This window comes from Nuphar pumila, chromosome 2 (assembly GCF_984573655.1).
Source record: "Nuphar pumila chromosome 2, dmNupPumi1.hap1.1, whole genome shotgun sequence".
NCBI classification, from domain to species: domain Eukaryota; kingdom Viridiplantae; phylum Streptophyta; class Magnoliopsida; order Nymphaeales; family Nymphaeaceae; genus Nuphar; species Nuphar pumila.
The window spans coordinates 29,903,814-29,922,428 of record NC_143250.1 but is presented as its reverse complement, the minus strand read 5'-3'; the positions used below and the strand labels follow the sequence as shown (position 1 = coordinate 29,922,428).

The 18,615-nt window shown below is 38.0% G+C and overlaps 1 protein-coding gene across 1 annotated transcript; it reads right to left on the bottom strand.

Moving 5' to 3' along the window:
* Positions 1–1,785: 1,785 nt before the first annotated feature.
* Positions 1,786–15,352, bottom strand: LOC149845136 (protease Do-like 5, chloroplastic). Its single transcript, XM_089997484.1, has 8 exons — positions 15,042–15,352; positions 7,168–7,314; positions 4,414–4,476; positions 4,224–4,313; positions 4,006–4,128; positions 3,145–3,232; positions 2,849–2,923; positions 1,786–2,032 (listed from the first exon to the last, which is right to left on the bottom strand). Exons 1-8 carry the CDS (start codon positions 15,345–15,347, stop codon positions 1,926–1,928), a joined length of 999 nt encoding a protein of 332 aa, XP_089853610.1. The 5' UTR covers positions 15,348–15,352; the 3' UTR covers positions 1,786–1,925.
* Between the last annotated feature and the right edge of the window lie 3,263 nt (positions 15,353–18,615).

Sequence of the window (18,615 nt, the reverse complement as noted above, 5' to 3'; positions counted from 1 at the left end):
TTCTACTTTACGAGAAGAAGAATACCTAGAGATAGCCTGTCGAATGCCTTGTTATGGTGGGGAAAATATGGCCTTAAAGACAAAAAAAACTCCATAGGCTTGGATGGTTTCATTTCAAGTGGTGGCAAGGAAGATCTGGGAACTTCGATGTTACATTTTGTTTGATCAAAAGGGTGTGCACAAACCTTCTATCCAATGTTTGGTTTTTTATGAGGTACGCACTCATGTCCTTCGTATTGGATTTGGCTCCAACCATCGAATTTTCCTAGTATGGTTGTATGCTTCACAATGGGTTCCTCCTATAATGTGATGGCTTAAGGTTAACATATATTCCTTGCGACTCCATAAATGGAGGGTTGGGTTCACTATGCGTGATTGAGATGGTGTTAACTTATTTATGGGTATTTTTTGTTTATCACATTCATAAGCTCCAATGTGAATTGATTGCATGGAAACATGTTTTGAACCTTATTCCGAACCCGTATAAGGTGATTGTGGAATCTTCAAAGTGGGACATTGTGTATGCGGAGAACAGGATTTTGGATAGTCAAAGCCATTTGACGCAGATGGATGATGTGATTGATACTCTTTTTTCTTTAGAGCAGGTTTGTTGCATTCACGTGGCTGCAAAGAACTACGTTCCAAAGTGCTTAGCCTGGCTGAAACTTTACCAAGAGAGTAAAATCTGGAAGGACAAACCTCCTAAATGGTTTTCCCTTGTTAATTGATGATTGTCTTTAAATTTATTCATGTAACCTACGGGGTCTGCCTAACCCCAGCTAGCCTATCTAAAAAAAATAATAGTGGTATTTGAAAATATAGCAAACAAGCCATATTATTGTCCACATTATAAACAGCCAAAATATCATGTCATTTTAAATTATCTGCCCATGGTTAAATCTTACCAAGTAAAATTGTATCTACCTACGGCTGAGCTTTTGTAAATAAAATTTCCTCTGCCCAGCAAGTTATAGCAAAGAATATGACAAACTATAAGAAAAACACAAATAATGATTTTGGGGTTGTCGAGTTGGGCTAACATGGAAAGACTTTGCTACTGTAAAAGCGTGTTGAACCTAAGCTTCTTTGTTTTCAACTTAGGCTTGTTTGCAGATATATATTTAAACAAATAATTAAGATGATCAGGAAAATGATTAACTATTTTAGGCAACGTCTTTGAAATAAGACCATGAATTACAGAGCCGCAAAACATTCTTCAATTTCTGTAAAAAAAAAAAAGCTAATGTTGTTCCCTGATGACAACTAGCATTTCCATAACATGATCTTATCTTTGTAGGTGTAGAAAACAAACTTATGGAGCTAGACTCTTGAAGGTTTCCTCAAAATAAATTTCTACGGCAGGAACCTGTTAGCTTCCAGAGCCATCTAAACCGATCAACAAACAGGTAATATTTGACCAAGGATAAAGATTAGATTAAGCTAAATTGTATGTATTTGTCAAACTTTTATGATGAAAAGGATCTCATACAACTGGAGGCCCAGAAGGTTGGAAAGTGGGATAGCTGATGCAAGTTTTGCCTGCCTAAAATTTAGGATTTGAGAGTGAATCCCATGATAAAGGCAAGGAAAAGATAAGATTCAAATATAAAAGAAAAGGATTCCCCGTGGGTTGAGCATTATAGGCTAGCAGGGGTTGTGTGAAGATGCTCAAGATGAAGGATGCCAGATCAAACCCCATTGATTCCAGGATTTAACCCACTGCTTTCTCCGGTCAGTCCCAGTAAGGAATGGGGCTCGGTGGACAAACCCACATCCCTAGGAAGGTTCCTCATCATAAAAGAATATATAAAAGAAAAGGAGACCTTGCTGCTTTTCATTGTCTGTTAGATGCTTAGAAAACCTTTGAGATCTATGAGCAAATAAAAGAACAAAATAATGGAGAACAACTAGAATATAAGCAAGGACTAGAATCTGTCTCTCACAGCAGTACCATAAACAATAAGATATGGAATAGTTCTCCTCACAATGTCTATGGGAATTGCAAAGTTGACTCCAGAAGACATGCCCGTCCCTGCATATTGTGTAAGTTAACAAGAAGTTAAAAGAGTGTCTACCTGCTGATAGTAACAGGTTCATGAGAAACAAGGTCTTTCAAGTTTGAATTGTTGCAAAAATTAAGGGGAATTTGAAACCCTCAGCAAGACTCGAGGATCTAAGATGGCATGGAGTTTGCTGATGTGGTGTGGGCCCCATGCCAAGATCCAAGCGGTTTCAAATGAGGGATCTCTGATCCTGTATCAGAGATACCTTGTATACACAGAGTTTACACCAAATTCATGTATCTGAGACATGTATCTGAGAATGAGAGGTCCGTCTCATGTCCTTGATCTCAAATCCGAGAATCTCCCTTTGATTTGATACCTGAGAGTTTACTCACCCTTAAGTTCGTGGGAGGATTACACAATGCACTGTGCTGCTTTCTTGCTTTTTTAGTACAATAGCTGGATTTCCAAATACAACAGATCTGGCATGACTCAATGTACACAGATCTGCTTTAAACTTTCAGTATTTAAGGATATTTTAAGTTGCCAAGATCTGAGTGGCACCAGAAAGGGCATCTGGTTGTTTATGTCACACTTGTGACTGCTTTTCTGCTCTGTTCCACATTGTACTAGACAGATCACAACTTTTTCAATTAGATAACCCTTTTCCAATTATATATATAAATACAGAGCAATTTCTGTCTATCCAATAGAATAGGTAGAACTGAGAAGACAACTTAAATGCCATATGAACTAGAAAATTCCATTCCATTTAACTATAACGTAGAATGGGTATCTGCAAAACAAAGAATTTTTCATTTGTTTCGTAAAGGTATTTTTATTACCTTTGCGCGTGAAAGTAGCAGTGTTGACTCCAATGACACGCCCATATGAATCAAGTAATGGCCCCCCAGAATTTCCTATAAAAGAAATATGAGCGTGTAAGTTTATTTTTTGGTGCTGCAGGAATGATGAACTACAACGCTTCCAAGACAACATTGAATAAAACTGGAGCAATAATTCAAAATAGGTATTTGACTATACAAGTATGAAAACCACCACATGATTTCTTCTATTTCAGTAACAAAGAAACAACACGCACAAATGCAACAGGATTTAAAAAATGTTGATGCCCATTTACCAGAATTAATAGCTGCATCTGTTTGTATTGCTCCTTGAATGGGGCGGCCACTTGGTGAAGGTATCTCCCTGCCTAACCCACTTACTACCTGCAGTGCAAAAGTAGAAAAATCAATAAGATAATAAGCATATCCTAATTTCTCCTAACATCTTAAGACCAAACAGTCACAGAAAGATGAAATGACTATATCGCTTCCAGGAAAAGTAGAGTATAAACATGATTTACAAGAAACTTCTGACAACTGCAACTTTTAATCACAGCAGTTGTGGATTCTTCAATTGTCATTTCTATGTATACATTAGCGTATTGACATAGCAACATGTACCTTCCAGAAAAAAATTCAATCATGAGACCTAGAACTATTAACGTAGTGACATGTACCTTTCAGACAAACTTTCAATCCCATAATTCTTATAGGAACATATTAAAAAATAATAGAAGGTGAGGATATACATCAGTTATGTGAATGGGAAACTTGCGAAAACCAAAATTTCTTTATCCATTTAACTACTAAATTTCCTTTGAATAACTTTCCAACATATATTAAAAGAACAAAATTTAAAGGACCATCAAAAAGCTAGTCCTGGAGACACCATGAATTCTTTATGAAGAATACAAAATGTAAAAGTTTGTGAGGCTTAGCTGGAAAGCATATCTTTTAGCAAGCTATACAGGACAGACTTAACATAGTTAACTTGAAAGAAACAGACCTTGGTTTTGACCGTACCTATACCTCTAATTGACAGCAATGACTCGACCATCAAGACAGGAATGGAGGAAAAGAAAATCATACAACTTGGAGCCAAAATCTAGTTTCCAAAATTGTAAAGGAACCATCTGAATATAAATCAGTGGAAATACCCCAGCAGTTAGAGTACGCTCATATCCATAAGGATTCCCAATGGCAAAGCAGCCTTGCCCAACACGCAGATCATGTGAGGTACCAAGACGTGCAGGTTTTAGCTCATCACCGTCAATATCAACCTGTACCAGTCCATAGGTGAGCATTCATCAGTTGAATCTAGCTAAGTTTGTAGCTAACAGATGCCCACAGGAGTAGAAGCAGAGATGCTACGCACCTTCAGAACAGCTAGATCATAAGCAGCATCAAAACCTACAAGTTTCCCTTCCTTGACAATAGTGTTATTATCGGAATCCAAGAGTAAAACCTAAGACATAAAACATGCCAATCTGTGATGAAAAGCATCACTACATCCAGCCTCTCAGTATACAATTAGCATTACTTTAAGACAATCAAAATAAACAAACCTTACATTTCTGGAGACCTGTGGTATCTGTAGCCAATTTAGCTACAACATGGTAATTCGTCACCTGTAATGGTTGCACAAACAGTGTTATGACTTGTAGTCAGGAGAAAAGTAAGCAGAAAGAAAATTCAGGACACACACACACAAGTTTTTGGCGCAGATGCACAGACCACAAATTCAACATCAGCAAGTAGAATTTTACATATGCAATGTTATGTGGGTTGGACGGTATAAACAGATTTATCATAGTTTGTTTACCATGGAATATGTTCCAGGGATCATCCTACCACAAAAATGTTTGGTCACACATTCTGACCCTTTGAAAATCATACATGGAAGTGCTCTTGCAAATCTGATCATATGGATGTAATCCCCATGGTCAAAAACCTAGGAACTGGCCCTTGGATCCTTTTTTTCTTACATGTAATAGGATTTTATCCTTACAAAATCATATCTACACAAACAAAAAACTTTGATCCAAGGGCTAGTTCCTAGGTTTTTTACCATGAAGATATCCATGTGGTCAAATTTTCCAAAGAAACACTTGCAGGTATGATTTCTGAAGGGTCAGAATGAGTGACCTAACTTTTTGGTGGCTCGATGATCCCCCTTCTCTATTTTAGATTATACATGCATACATACATAAATACAGTCTTTTTTTCTGTTTTTCTAGGGGTAAAACTAATCTCGTAGATGTAATCTACATGCTCTTCTGGTAGGAATCAGCTTTTGGATCACCAGAATCCACCGTGTGTACAGGTTTTTCTGGTGATGCAAAAATTGATTGCCGTAAATGCACCCAATTTTCCCAACTCATATAAACATGTTTTTCTATTGAAAGATATGATACAAGGGTTGATCCCCAATAAATCAACCATGTTGAACACATCTATAAGGTTAATTGAGTCAAAAGCAGTGTTTTAAAACTCGCCGAGTCAACTCGTTGACTCGTCTGACTCGGCTCGGCTCGGCCCTCCAGCGAGTCAACCCGGCAAGGCAAACTCGGTTTGCCAAAACTCGGGCTTGACTCGGGCTTGACTCGGCTTGACTCGGCCTGACTCGGGCGAGTTCTGGGATGTTTGAAATTTGTTTTTTGAGTTTCAAATGGTAATGATATATATACATATATGCAGTCTACTGTTTACTGTCTGTACAATCTAGTTGAAAAATCATAGGTGCAAGTTGTATCTAAGCAATCTGACCTCATATATGTGTTCAACATGGTTTATTTGCTAGGAATCACACCTTTATCATATTTTTTTATGTAAAAATATGTTTTTTTGAGTCATGAAATTTTGGCATATTGTAGGCCATTGATTTGTGAAGCCCTTGAGAAACTTGCTTACATGTTGACAAACTATTTGAAAAAAAAAATTGTGTTCTAATAGATTGTATGTACAATTGACTGTGTAAAAACATACATTGAAAAACTTACTCTATTGGCAAAACCAGGAGATTTTTGTATGCATTTGCTTTTGTCAAATAAAAAATGATCTATTTTGCAGTTTCAGACCTTGTTTACCTCAAAATTGGGATTGATATGAAAAATCAGATAAACTGTTGAAATGGAGAATCAGGTCTTGACTCTTGAGTAAGGCTAAAAGAGTCTAGTACTTTCTGCAAGCTGATGAAATGGTTTGGGAGTCGGGACTTAAACTAGCAAAATTAATGAATTTTTGCTTGTCGTGACCAACTGTTCTACATCTAATAAACTTTTAATCTTTAAACTCCCAGATTTCTGTGGCACATGACAAATTGACTGTCAAAGTGCTTGTATAGATATCAAATTCAATTATTCGAGCAATCCTCTATAGCTCTTTGCAGTTGTTTTTATATTCTTACAGACATTTGGAGACTATTTTTACTCAAAAACATGCTTTCAGACAAATTATATATTGTTTTTCTTTTAAAATCAAAAGTTAACAAAACCCGGTCCGAGTCACCGAGTTGACCCGCCGAGTCACGAGTCGAGTTCCGAGTCACGGGTTTTAAAACCTTGGTCAAAAGCACTTGCATTGTGGGATCCCAATGAGATTGTAGGTATAATCAATTGTAACAAATATATATATATATGTATATATATATATATATATATATATCACAGATATCACAATATTATCGCTGTATTTTCAGTGAACGATATTATAGGTAAAATATCGCCAGTTTGATTATATCACAGTATTATCACAAGAATATCACGATATCCTTGTGATAATATCTAGATATTATCAATTATTTTCACTGTTTTTATTTATTTTCTACATCTTAAGTATGTTTTTCTTCTTTCTTTCACATTTTTTACTTATTTCTTTTATTATATTTCGTTGTCTACACATGATATTTTCTTACTTATTTTTGTTATTTTTATATTTTTTTCAATTTTTTATGCCCCGATATTTTCTCAAGATTTATCACCAAACCTATAATATCATGAGAAATAGCCTCACCGAGATATAGCTGATACCGATATTTGTAACTATGATATATATATTCAAAATGGATATTCAGACTATGTTGAAATGAAACAGACAAATAAAAACAGAATCTTTACATCTAAACTGGAAGACTTTAGCATGATCACTATTAAATGAACCATGATCCACATAGTTTTATCGACTTGAAATGTATGAAGAGTTAATATTCCACCCATTTATATGGTATGCACATCTACATAGAGGTTTACTCTATCCACGCACATGCACACACACATGCAAAGATGCATATCATATATCCATATGAAAGTACAGAATCCTACTATGTGCCCCATCTTATCCCAGATGAAGCCTGAACCTGTGCCTTCAACTCTGGTGTTTTCATCGTTCATTGCCGTTATTTCGTTCTTAGCATTTCTTGGCTGTAATATTTCCACATCTTTGATTGCTACCACTGAAGATGATGCCTCCTAAAGCCCAACAAGAAAGTTCAGTAAACAGGAACAAAGATCCAAGTACCTCAAGTACATCCAAAGTACCATTTCAAAACTGGAAAAATTATGGTGAGTCAGAATCACATTCATTATAAAGTCAAAGAGGAACTTGACAGCATGTCACTTTTCCTAGTCAAGGTTCAAACTTCAAACTTCAAACTTCAAACTGCCATAGAGATGATTTATGTAGTGCAACAATAGTATTTCCACGAGCCTCCTTCCAAATTGTGCACTCACTGATGAATGAGGCATAGGGACTTTGAGAAACAAACTTGGTCTTAGAAAACAAACTTCCATTAGCGCCATCATAATCAGCCTTGTGGGCTTCAAGACTTTGATGTCATATAACCTATTACCTGAGTGTGGGGCCCATCCAAAGTCCAATATTGGTCATGGAACAGGATGTGATCAAACACCTATCATGTTATAAATGGTCAGGTTGACTAGAGAAATGAGCCAGTTAGACTTACACTAGCCTTTCGCTTAATTAACTTTAATATCCAAATCTAAGACATGGCACTTGTATGCAGAGGCCTAAAATGTTTTGGACACAACTTTACTTGAAGTGCATGTTGGTGCAGTTTCAAAAAATTTTGGTATGAGTTTTTAATAACATCAATATTGTTTATAAGAAGAATTGGTACAAGTATCTAAAAATATTGCTGCAAGTTGTTAAAAGTAATAATTGATGTGTATTTTATATAAAAATATTTAACAACTAAATTATCTATTTCACATTTTATTTTACGATGCAGAACACAGAGAATAATTTATGTCTTAACAAACTCAAATCATTTACGAGTTAGATACTTTACTCTTTCTTGCTAAGAACAATAAGATGAGAGAACTATAATATACAAATTCTGTAAACAATATACATGTAAAGTTATTCATACACTGAAGCTCACAAGTCACAACTCATGTTCCATTGAAATTTTTTATAGTAGTAAGTTTTATTTAAGTTTATAATCATAGTTTTTAAGAGGAATAAGGCATTTCTAACTATTATTGTGTTATAAGATGTTAATATTCATTATTGCAAAACCATTATTATATTTCAAAAATTAAAGCATATGAACTATGAAGAGAGCTTCAATTGAATGTGATACAAGTTTCACAAGTGTTTGGAATGGGTTTCAAAGTTTATTTGAGACAAGTTCCTTTATTATTTGGTACTCCAAAATATGGTTTCTAAAACAAGACAAGACATGCTGCACCTAAGGACATATTGAGTACCAGTGCAACTATGAATGGGAATTTTGAATGATTTGGGTTGCGCCTAACACTATGCAGGACAGTTTTGGGTAGTAAAAGTAGAAATCACAAAGCAATAACCTAACTCATCGAATTTGAGTAGCTCATTACTAGTGTGATGATTATCGGAGGTATTTTGCAGTTTGTATGTTCCTTAGGGGTTATTAAAATCAGACTGCAAATGTAGTAGCTGAATTTAGGGGTAGTTAGGTTAGGACTACAAATAAAAAGAGAATGAAAGCATACAGCAGTGAGTTCTTTTTCCATAAAATGAAGTACTGGAGGTTTGCTTCCCCTCAGAAAAAAACAGATACTGCTATTTCCTGTTTCTCTCCTTTTTGTTGTGTAACCTGGTATCAGAGCTAAAACCTGAGGTTGTGGATAGACTGGGGCTCAATACATAAGCCTATAGAAATGGATGGGGAAATCAACGGACTTGACTAAAAACTGAAAGTCTTGAGAAAAGGGCCTATAAGCATGCAATATATGATTACTACAATGAATAACAAGTTTGATATCTTGATGAAGAAGGTAACCAAGGACATGGCTGACTCATCAATGGTCAAAGTGCATTTCACAATAAAGTTGGTCATAGGCAGGATGAGTTGAGTAGGGGAATGCAACCATGGCTTGTACATTTAGAGTTCCCCAATTTGAGGGAGAGGATCGAATGAGATGGATGTGTTGAGCTGATTTCCAGTTGCATATTACACCAAAGACTGAAAGAATTCTTTTAAGCCTCTTCCTATTTAGAAAAGGAAGCTGTCCAAACCAAATGTCTTTGTACGATTTGGGCCATCTTTGTAAAAACACTACACTTGGGATTTAACCAAGCTTCAATAGACTTCCATAAGATGGGAATATCAAACTCAATTTAAGGATCTGTCCAGTCGAACAATCTATGAATGCCCATTTACAAGGGAGTGATTAGCACTCATGTTGTTTCGAAGTGGCTATCACACATAGTACGCTAGTGTTTTATGATTAAAACCCATTATCAGAGCTTAAAGTATCTATTAGACCAAAAAGGAACAACCCTTGTGCATCAAAACTGGCTTGCTAAAGGCATCTTTTACGATTATGAGATTATCTAGGAGGGGCAAGACAATTCAGTTGCTAATGCACTATCATGTCGACACGAAGAATACTGACCAAATGAACACTGCTTGTGATGATTCTTGTATGGATGGATGAAATTGGTAAAGAAAACTTAGAAGTATGTTCAATTAGTAGAATCATAAACAAATTAAACAAGAACCAAGTTCCGCTCCCAAAGTTTCATGGAGGAAGACTAACTACATTATAAGGGATGAGTAATAACTGGGCATTCCTCTTAAGCACAAGATGAACATCCTAAAACTCTTCCACAACTCTCTAGAGGCAAGGAGCTCAAATTGCTTACAAACATATAAAAGCATTTCAAAGGTACTTTATTGGCTATGAATGAAAAAAAAGATTAGCAGAACGTGAAGTTTCCCAAGTAAATAAAAATGAGTCCATCTCACACCCGAACTTCCGTCAATCAGTGTCTGTTCCGAAATGTTTACAGGTGAACAATTAGATGGACTTCATTGAAGCCTCCCCTGTCTCATGGTAAAAATGTTATTTTTGGCAGATAGCCTACTAAATCTGCACATTTCATGTGTCTTATGCACCCCTATACTACTGCTTGGGGGTCACACACATTCATAGACAATGTTACAAAGCTACATGGAGGGCACCTTTGCAACCGTCTCAGCTACCCACCTGAGAAAATGTGAGTATGATTCTTGAGAAAATCAATCACAGTCACCCGTAACCCACTTTCTCAGGTAAGTGGGCATCAATTCTCTCAGCTATCCACTACTTTCTCAGCCTGTACTTTCTCAAGTTTGCAAGCAGTTAAGTGGGTGGGTGGGAGGCTTTTTTTTCTCACAAACCTGAGAAAGTGGTGCACTCTCAAGCGATTGCAAAACATGCACAGAATGTCCATATCCATGGTTAGTGATGGTGATGCAATACTCCTTAATGGGTTTTGGCAAGAATCCATCAAATTGGAAGGGATTTGGTTCCAGATGTTAACAACATATTGCCCTCAAATAAATGAACAAAATGAACATGTTAGTCGTTGCTTATAAACCTATCTCTAATGCTTCTCTAGTCAGCAACATAGGGAATGTGTGACCTGGCTCCCATTGACAGAATGGTGGTGTTGTGTACCCTTTTCTGCCCTAGGTCCTATCAGGGAATCCACTGGATCCGCCCAGCTGGGACTGCACAGAGAGAGTCCCCCTTTCCCAGAACTCTCCAGAAAAACCCGCCCATCCCAGAGTCCTATCTAGGCTGATAATATGGTGGGATGCCACCCCTGGATTCATCCAAGGTGGGAGTGTTTGTATTTTTACTAATTTGCCTTACTATAAAGCTATATATAGATATATCATGTTTAGTTTATTCTTAATGAAGTTTATTAAGAGATTTCTCTAAGTTTCATTCTTGATTCATATTTTTGTTCTCTGAAGGAACATATTTCTCCTTCACTTCTTTTCCACGCCCGTCATCGACTCGAAGGAAACGTCTTTTCTCCCTCCCTTACCGTCGACCCCTCATCTACCTCATGCTTCCCTGTGTAGCTGACCAGGAGAGACGACTCTCTCTCCCCCAACACTACATGCCCCTCTTGCTCGTGGTTCGCACCTCTCTTTGGAGTCTCGTCTCACGTCCAACTCGTCGGAATCCAACGAACCGTCATCCATGGGAGTTTGGGTTCTAACAGTAGTAACAAAGCATCGTTCTCGAGAGCCATGACGTCCAACCGATTGCCTTGGACAACGAAGCAAGGGTCCACGCCCTTCACAATTTTTGTACAGGTTCGATTCAACGCCTGTATTTATTTTTTGAAACATATTCTATTCAGTTGTGTCAGATTTTTATCATGAGTGGAGTTAGATTAGACCCAACGCTGATCTACCTCAAATTTGGAGGATTCGGGTTGATTTACGTCGCACAGGACGTTTTTGTCTGTCACCAAGAGTCGAAAGGACAATCTTGAAGGATTGGTAGTTGTGTGGCTGAATTTTTTCTCAGGCTTGCATTCAAGTCCAGTTTTCAAAAATTCATCTCAGTAGTTTGACAACCCTAAAAATCCCCAAAAAATCACCCTAGTTAGTCCTACTTGTACTAAACTAAACTCAATTTACGAATCATAAAAATGATATCTCGATCTGTAGATATCGTTATTTTACCAAAACCTGTCAGATCCAACATTTAGATCCTGACGACCTAATGTTTTTTAACTTCAAAAAATTTCCTAGGTCTGATCCTAGATCCATAAATCCTAAAATGTTTACATCTCTTAGTTTTCAAACCCAATTTCCAGATCCCAAAAAATCATTTGGATTGCTGAGAATTGGTATGATCTTTGAACCTTATCTGAACCCAGAAAACTGAACTGAACCTGTAACGCCCTGGCCTATCCCAAGAAAATTAGTTATGACCATGTAAAAGCCCTAAAAAATTTCAGAAAAAATTGTTTAATGTACCTGATACTTCAGACTAGAAGACCAAACCTGGAGTCAACCTTAAACCCTAGTGTGTAGCAACTTTGGAGGGCCCTGAGATGGTGTGGGACTAAGATATGGATGGTGAACTCCGCATGGAGTTTCTGACTCACATCAATCCAATTGATGAGAGGAAGAATAAGGTGAAAACAAACCTTCCCTATCTCTTAGAGTCGTTAAGCGACTTTTTATGGTGGCTGGGTTTGCTCTGTATCTCAATCAATGAGCCCTCTCGGGAGCTCCATAGAAAAGTGAATGAACGTGCTTGAAAGGCCCTTGAGTTGCTGCAAGCGTGAATCAATGATGAATTCAAAACCGTGGAATTAGAGATTTTGTAGGACGTTAGATGGGAACTTCAATAGGTAAAGATGTGCATTGGGTCTTTCCAATAGACCCTGACGCCAAAAATCCTAGAGGATGTCGGGTTGAAACTGACGACATTATACAATAAGCTCAAGTAAAGGCTCCGACGATGCCCCCAACCAGTGCCATCGAAAGAGGTTGACCTTCCAGTCGAGCCACCCTGACCGCCTCCCCCCCCCTTGTTCATCCCTTCAGTTAACCCCGAAGGGAGCCAACCAAACCACAACGTCGACCATCGCGAACCTGCCCCACCACCTGATCGACAACTCCCTCAGCGGCGAGTACGGCCGAAGGACAACCATTGCCTAATTTAGGAATGACCTCTGTTTCCACGACAACGTGGCACTGAGCCCCGCAGACCCAGAGTTCTAGTCGCTCCTCACCGTCTACGTCTTCGACCCATGCAATTACAGGGAGTCAACGTCCAACTTCGAGAGGACCGACCCTGCCGCCCAACCCCTGCGAGAGATCCCTCTCCCTCTTAACGAAGAACGACAGAAGAAGAGGAGGATGGGACAGTGCTCGACAGCCCGCCCGCTTGTGACCGTTCATCAAACCTCCGTCGAGTCATGGGGCACCGACCGAGAGGTGGCCTAGACTAGTTATTACTCAGTCCTTACTAGTTCTCGTACCCCGAATCAGTTTCCACCGGTTTTGGACCTAGATCCACCTCCCCTTAAAGTGGATCCAAAATTCGCTAGAGTTGGATCTTGCTACTCTAGATCATACATTAGAAGTGGATTTGTTTGGAGTTATTATGCACCTATAACTCTCTTTATTTGAATCATCAACAAACTACATCTTTCCACCGTCAACTTATCTAGATGAGTATTTGATTGATTGGCATCATTTGGAGATTGTGTTTCCTTCGTGGCTCTTAGAAGTAAAGAAGAACTGAAAGAAACAAAAGCAAACCATACTCGAGGCCAAGCTGTGCACCGGGTCTGAAGGAGAGCAACAAAGTCCAACCACTGTGCACATTTAGAGGTTAAGGATGAAGAGCTGTAGTAGTGCACAGAATTCCCGCCTTGAGGGCAAGGTGTGTTTGATAGGGATGGATTGATACAGACCCTTTTTTGCCCCAAGTTCGACCAAGAGAATCCACCCTAACCCAGGATCCGCCCAGTTGGAGTCCCGCCCAGCTAGAACTGCGTAGAGGGAGTCCCCCTTTTCCCAAGACTCTCAAGAGAAACCCCCCAGCCCAGAGTCCTATCCAGGTTAGGACTATGGTGGGACGCCCCTCCTCGATTCTCATCCAAGGTGGGAGTATGTTTGTGCTTTTACTAATTTGCCCTCTTGTAAAGTTATACATAGATGTATCTTGTTTAGTTTATTCTTGATGAAGTTAATTCAAAGATTTCTCTAAGCTTCGTTCTTGATTCATATTCTCATTCTCTGAGAGAATGTATTTCTCCCTCGCCTCTCTGAGGGAACGCCTTTTCTTCCTCTCTTGTTGTCAACCCCTCATCCACATGACGCTTTCCTGTGTAGCCGACAAAGACGGATGACTCTCTCGCCCCTCCTGCTCGTGGTGTGTGCCTCTATCTGAAGTCGTGCCTCACGTCCAGCTCGCCGGAATCCATAGAACAATCCTGGGTGGGTGTGGGAGTTCAGGTTCTAAAAGGTGGCATAATATCACTTATCATGAGATGTTTTCTTTCAAAAGAATATAACTTATCATGAGTCCACACTTATGACTTCATATGAGACAGTTTATGGGGCAATCTTTCCCCACCATCACCACTTATATATTTGCCAAGAATATCCAAGATGCATCAGGTGAATCAGACATTAAGGAGCCGATATGAAAAAAAATTAAGGATGATGAAACAAAACTTACACCAAGCTCAAGCGCAACCCAATCAATAAGCTGATAGGGACAAACTGAGCACCAATTTGAGGTGGGTGACATGGTTTATTTTCGTCTGCAACAAATGTACCATTCACGCCTGAAAAACGCTTAAGCTATCTCCAACATTCTTCAGTCTCTTCCAAGTCCTAGATAAAATTAATAGGCAGTGTGGCTTATCGGTTGAAGACAGACTTACCAACTATTCAATGTGTCTTGTTTTAAGAAGAAAATCGGGTACTCATATAAGGTGATGAACAACTTGGCAAATTTTAGGCTATGTTTGGGAGCCTTGTAATGGGATGGAAACACGGTTTCAGTGTGTTGCCAAAATATCGTTTTGCCAATGTGTGATGTTGAGAGATGGAGTTGCCAAAAACATCCTCTAGTGAAAGGTATTGACCTGTGGTGTTGGGCCTGCCAACACCAGTCCCAATGCATTGTTTCATCAACGCCATTACTCCCAAACAGCAAGAGAGTACGAGAGCACGGCGGAAACCACAACACAACCTCCGATTCAAAGCTCCCAAAAGAAAATGGAATGTTGTAACCCAAAAGCTATCCCATCAAATGTCTGGCGTTACAAATCCCCTTTCTCCAAGCAAACACCGGCATCAAGAGGAGGAATTGCAAAGTCAAGTAGAAAATTGCTATCCGATAGAAGAGAGAGAGAGAGAGAGAGAGAGAGAGAGAGAGACCTGAAAGACGCGCATCGCCGTGCCCTCTTCATCATCAGCTTCGTCTTCACCTTCAGCCCGAGCTTTCGAACCGATGAGGGGAGGAAGAGGAAGAGAAGCAGGGGAAGCGGTGATGACGAAGGGGATGGTAGTGGTGGCGCCGATTATGGCGGACCGACGGCCGAAAACTGCAACAGCAGCTGTACGGCGATGGCTACTGCTGCATCCGGAGAGTTCCGCGCGTGCGCATGACGAGATGGCGCACGTGCTCACGGGGAGGGATGGAGGACGGGGCACAGCAGATGCCACAACCATCATCCTCGCCATCTCCTTGGGTTGGACGGGGAAAAAGAACCAAAAGAGTATATTAAAATCTATATACTAGAAAACGGCGCGTCCCAGTCATGTACACTCGCACACCATCCCACACGAGTACTCTCTCTCTCTCTCTCTCTCGTCCCATAAGATCATGGGATAAACGGATCTGATTCAAGTCAGTTGTATCCAATACTAAATCCAACTAACCAAATATTGACAAATGGAGCTCTGATGCAGATTCGAAAGGAAAAAAGCTAATACTGAATTAAAAAAAAAAAATACATGTAATTGGATTTGGATATCGACCCAATTCGATCATAAAATCCTAAACTGAATCCCAATCCCATTGCCAATGGGATTTAGTTCTAGACGACACTCTGAACCCTCGCAAGCATGGAGGGTGAGAGGCGCCAAGAGAGGATCATAGGGGATTGGGCCCTCCAAGATGTCATCTGGGTAGGTAGTCTTTTCATCTCACACAGGTAAATCCGTCTTTTGGCATAAACAAACTAGAGCTTAACCAAGGTTAATATCCCAGAGTTGAACCAGTTATTATTTTCTTAACCCAGGCGCTCTTTTGTAGACTTTCAAAAGGCAGGCAGGTGTTTGTAATTAGATTAAAAGTTATTCAAGTATTTGAAAATTGTTTTAACTTCCCTAATTTTTTCTCTCTATTGAAATACATTTATACCACAATCAATAAAAATCATAACTCTCAATTTGTCATTTTTGTGTGACGTGGGTAGGGTTGACCCGGACACACTCATGAGTAAAAATCGGGTTCGGGTTTGGTTTCAAGTTTTGTCGGGTCATGAAAGTAGAATCCCAAACTCGAACCCACATAATTTTTAAATTTTATTTTTATTAAAAAATCTATAATACTCTGTCAGTCAAGTACTCGCCCTGCATATTTCTTGGATCGATTTCGGGTCAACTCAAAATAATATTAGGAAAATAATTGTATTGTACAACAAAAACAACATGTTTTTCCAAAAAAATATACAATTTTAGCAAATCCACCCAATGTCCAAAATCACACATGTCTGACTGTAAAATGATTATTTTAACCTTCGCATAACAGACCACCAGAGGTTCGTGCGATATATCGGTACACTCCTATTTTTGTGACAGAGTTCAGTATTCTGGTCTATTCTCTTAAATGACGAAACATAAAATCATGAACTTTGGTTTGTTGGAAAGCTAACATCCGACCCTACAACTTTCATGTTTATCATTTTCTCTAAATTTGTTTCATGAATCGTCTAACAAGACTGGCAATTTCTATTGTTTGAATGTGAATGAAATTACTGAACTGCTGAAGACATTTCCTGACTAAATCTAATGTTTTAATCATATATTGATCAATACTATTTTGTTTGTCAATCTTTTTGATGTTCTAGAAAGATAACATTTGAAGTAACAACTTTCATGTTTTAGTAAATTGGTGAATTGTCTGTTTGCTATTTCAAAAGTTAGCTTGTTTTATTGCATGTCAAATAACTTGGTCGTTATTTTGTATGTATTCAAACAGAAAATACATCAACATATTTTGGTCATAACTCCTTGTAATTTTACCTAAAAATTCCAATTTTTGCTTCATCGGAAAGATAAGACAATTTTGCACAACTTTTATGCTTTGAGTTTTTCCAAATTCAGTCGTCTGAGGGTCCCAAAACCCTTCCAATGTTGTCAGATTGTCCATCGATTGGGCATCCAACAACATGTTTGTCCTGTCCGTGAGTTTCAGTGTCTGAAGTTTGCTGAACCCAAATTACACCAAACCGTTCTGTTCGACTCCCACGAGTTGGACTCGTTCGTCGAAATATAGGCTTCCATGCATTGAGATCCCTTTGGATATTGGATTGTGTATCGGCTTCATCGTCGACTCCGCATCACCTTATCATAAGGTTCTTGACCACCCATTTGAGGTACTTTCACATATCAGTCTAGTTGACCATGGACAAGGTTAGGAGCCACTCATCGGGGCTCAAGCTATAACAATTTTATAATATGCTTTTCATCATATACCTTATGCAACACACATACCTCATTCAATATGTATTACATCACATACATGCATCATTCAATATGCCTTACATTTTTTCTTATGCATCACGTATATGCAATATTTGACATGTATTACATCATTCATTATGCATTCCATACATGTACAATTCAATATGTATTACATCTTTCATTATGCATTGGTTGATCTTTCTGCAATAGTATTTTTAAAATGATACTTTCAACTAAAGTTTTGAAAAATCGATAACCAAATATAAAAACCGACTTTCCACTTTTGGGGCGAGTACGGGTCGAATCCACAGAGAATGGGATAATATTCCAATTAAATCTAAATATTTCACTTTATTAATATTAAAAAATATCTACAACTACAGGTTACAAGTTACACTAACTATGAACTAACTAAAAAAATTACAAAAATCTAATCTATGCTGCTTAAGCACTCCTTCAAGTCTGCAAGGGTATTTTCATCCTTTTACAAGCTATGGCTTTACACCCTTAGCATAAATACGCCTTTCGACCTGTAGTATGCTTGTTAACTTATAAGAATAAAAATAATAAGCCAGTCAATAAAGCTATGACAATTAATTTAAAAATTACACTAGAACTAATTCTAAAAATAGCCACTACTGAGTAATTTATAAATTAACTAAAACTACACTAAAATGTAAATGCTAAGAAAATTAATTAATTAATCTAAACTAATTATATTAAACCCTGAAATCTAACTATGAAATATGTAGAAACTATGAAAAATTGCAGAAAATTAATTAGTTAGTGAAATGTTTGTTTTGCCCTCTCTATAGTGCAAAAATCAGTTTCTGATAGGTTTTCGCAAACAAAGTGTTTGAGAACCCAAACAGAGTCTGAATTAGATGATTTTTATTTTGATGGATTTCTTACATGTGCAGGAATCTGTCAGATTTTACAGAATTCAAAAATTCATCCGGGAGTTCCAGATACAAGTGTTTCAAAATCAATAAAATTCTAGAAATATGCCTGTCCCGAAATTAGAATTTCCAAAAATCCGATTTTTGAAAAATGTTTAAAAATCCAACCAAATCAACTCCAATTGAATTGAAATTTGGTTTGAAGGCAGTAGACACGTGATTGAAGAGAATAAAACCAATTTCTTTGAAAAACTTTGAAAATTTACACATAAAATAATGAGTGCAATGGACAGTAAAATCTGTTGTAAAAGTTCAATTCAAAAACCCATTGTATGTCATTCTATTCTTTTATGCAATAATGA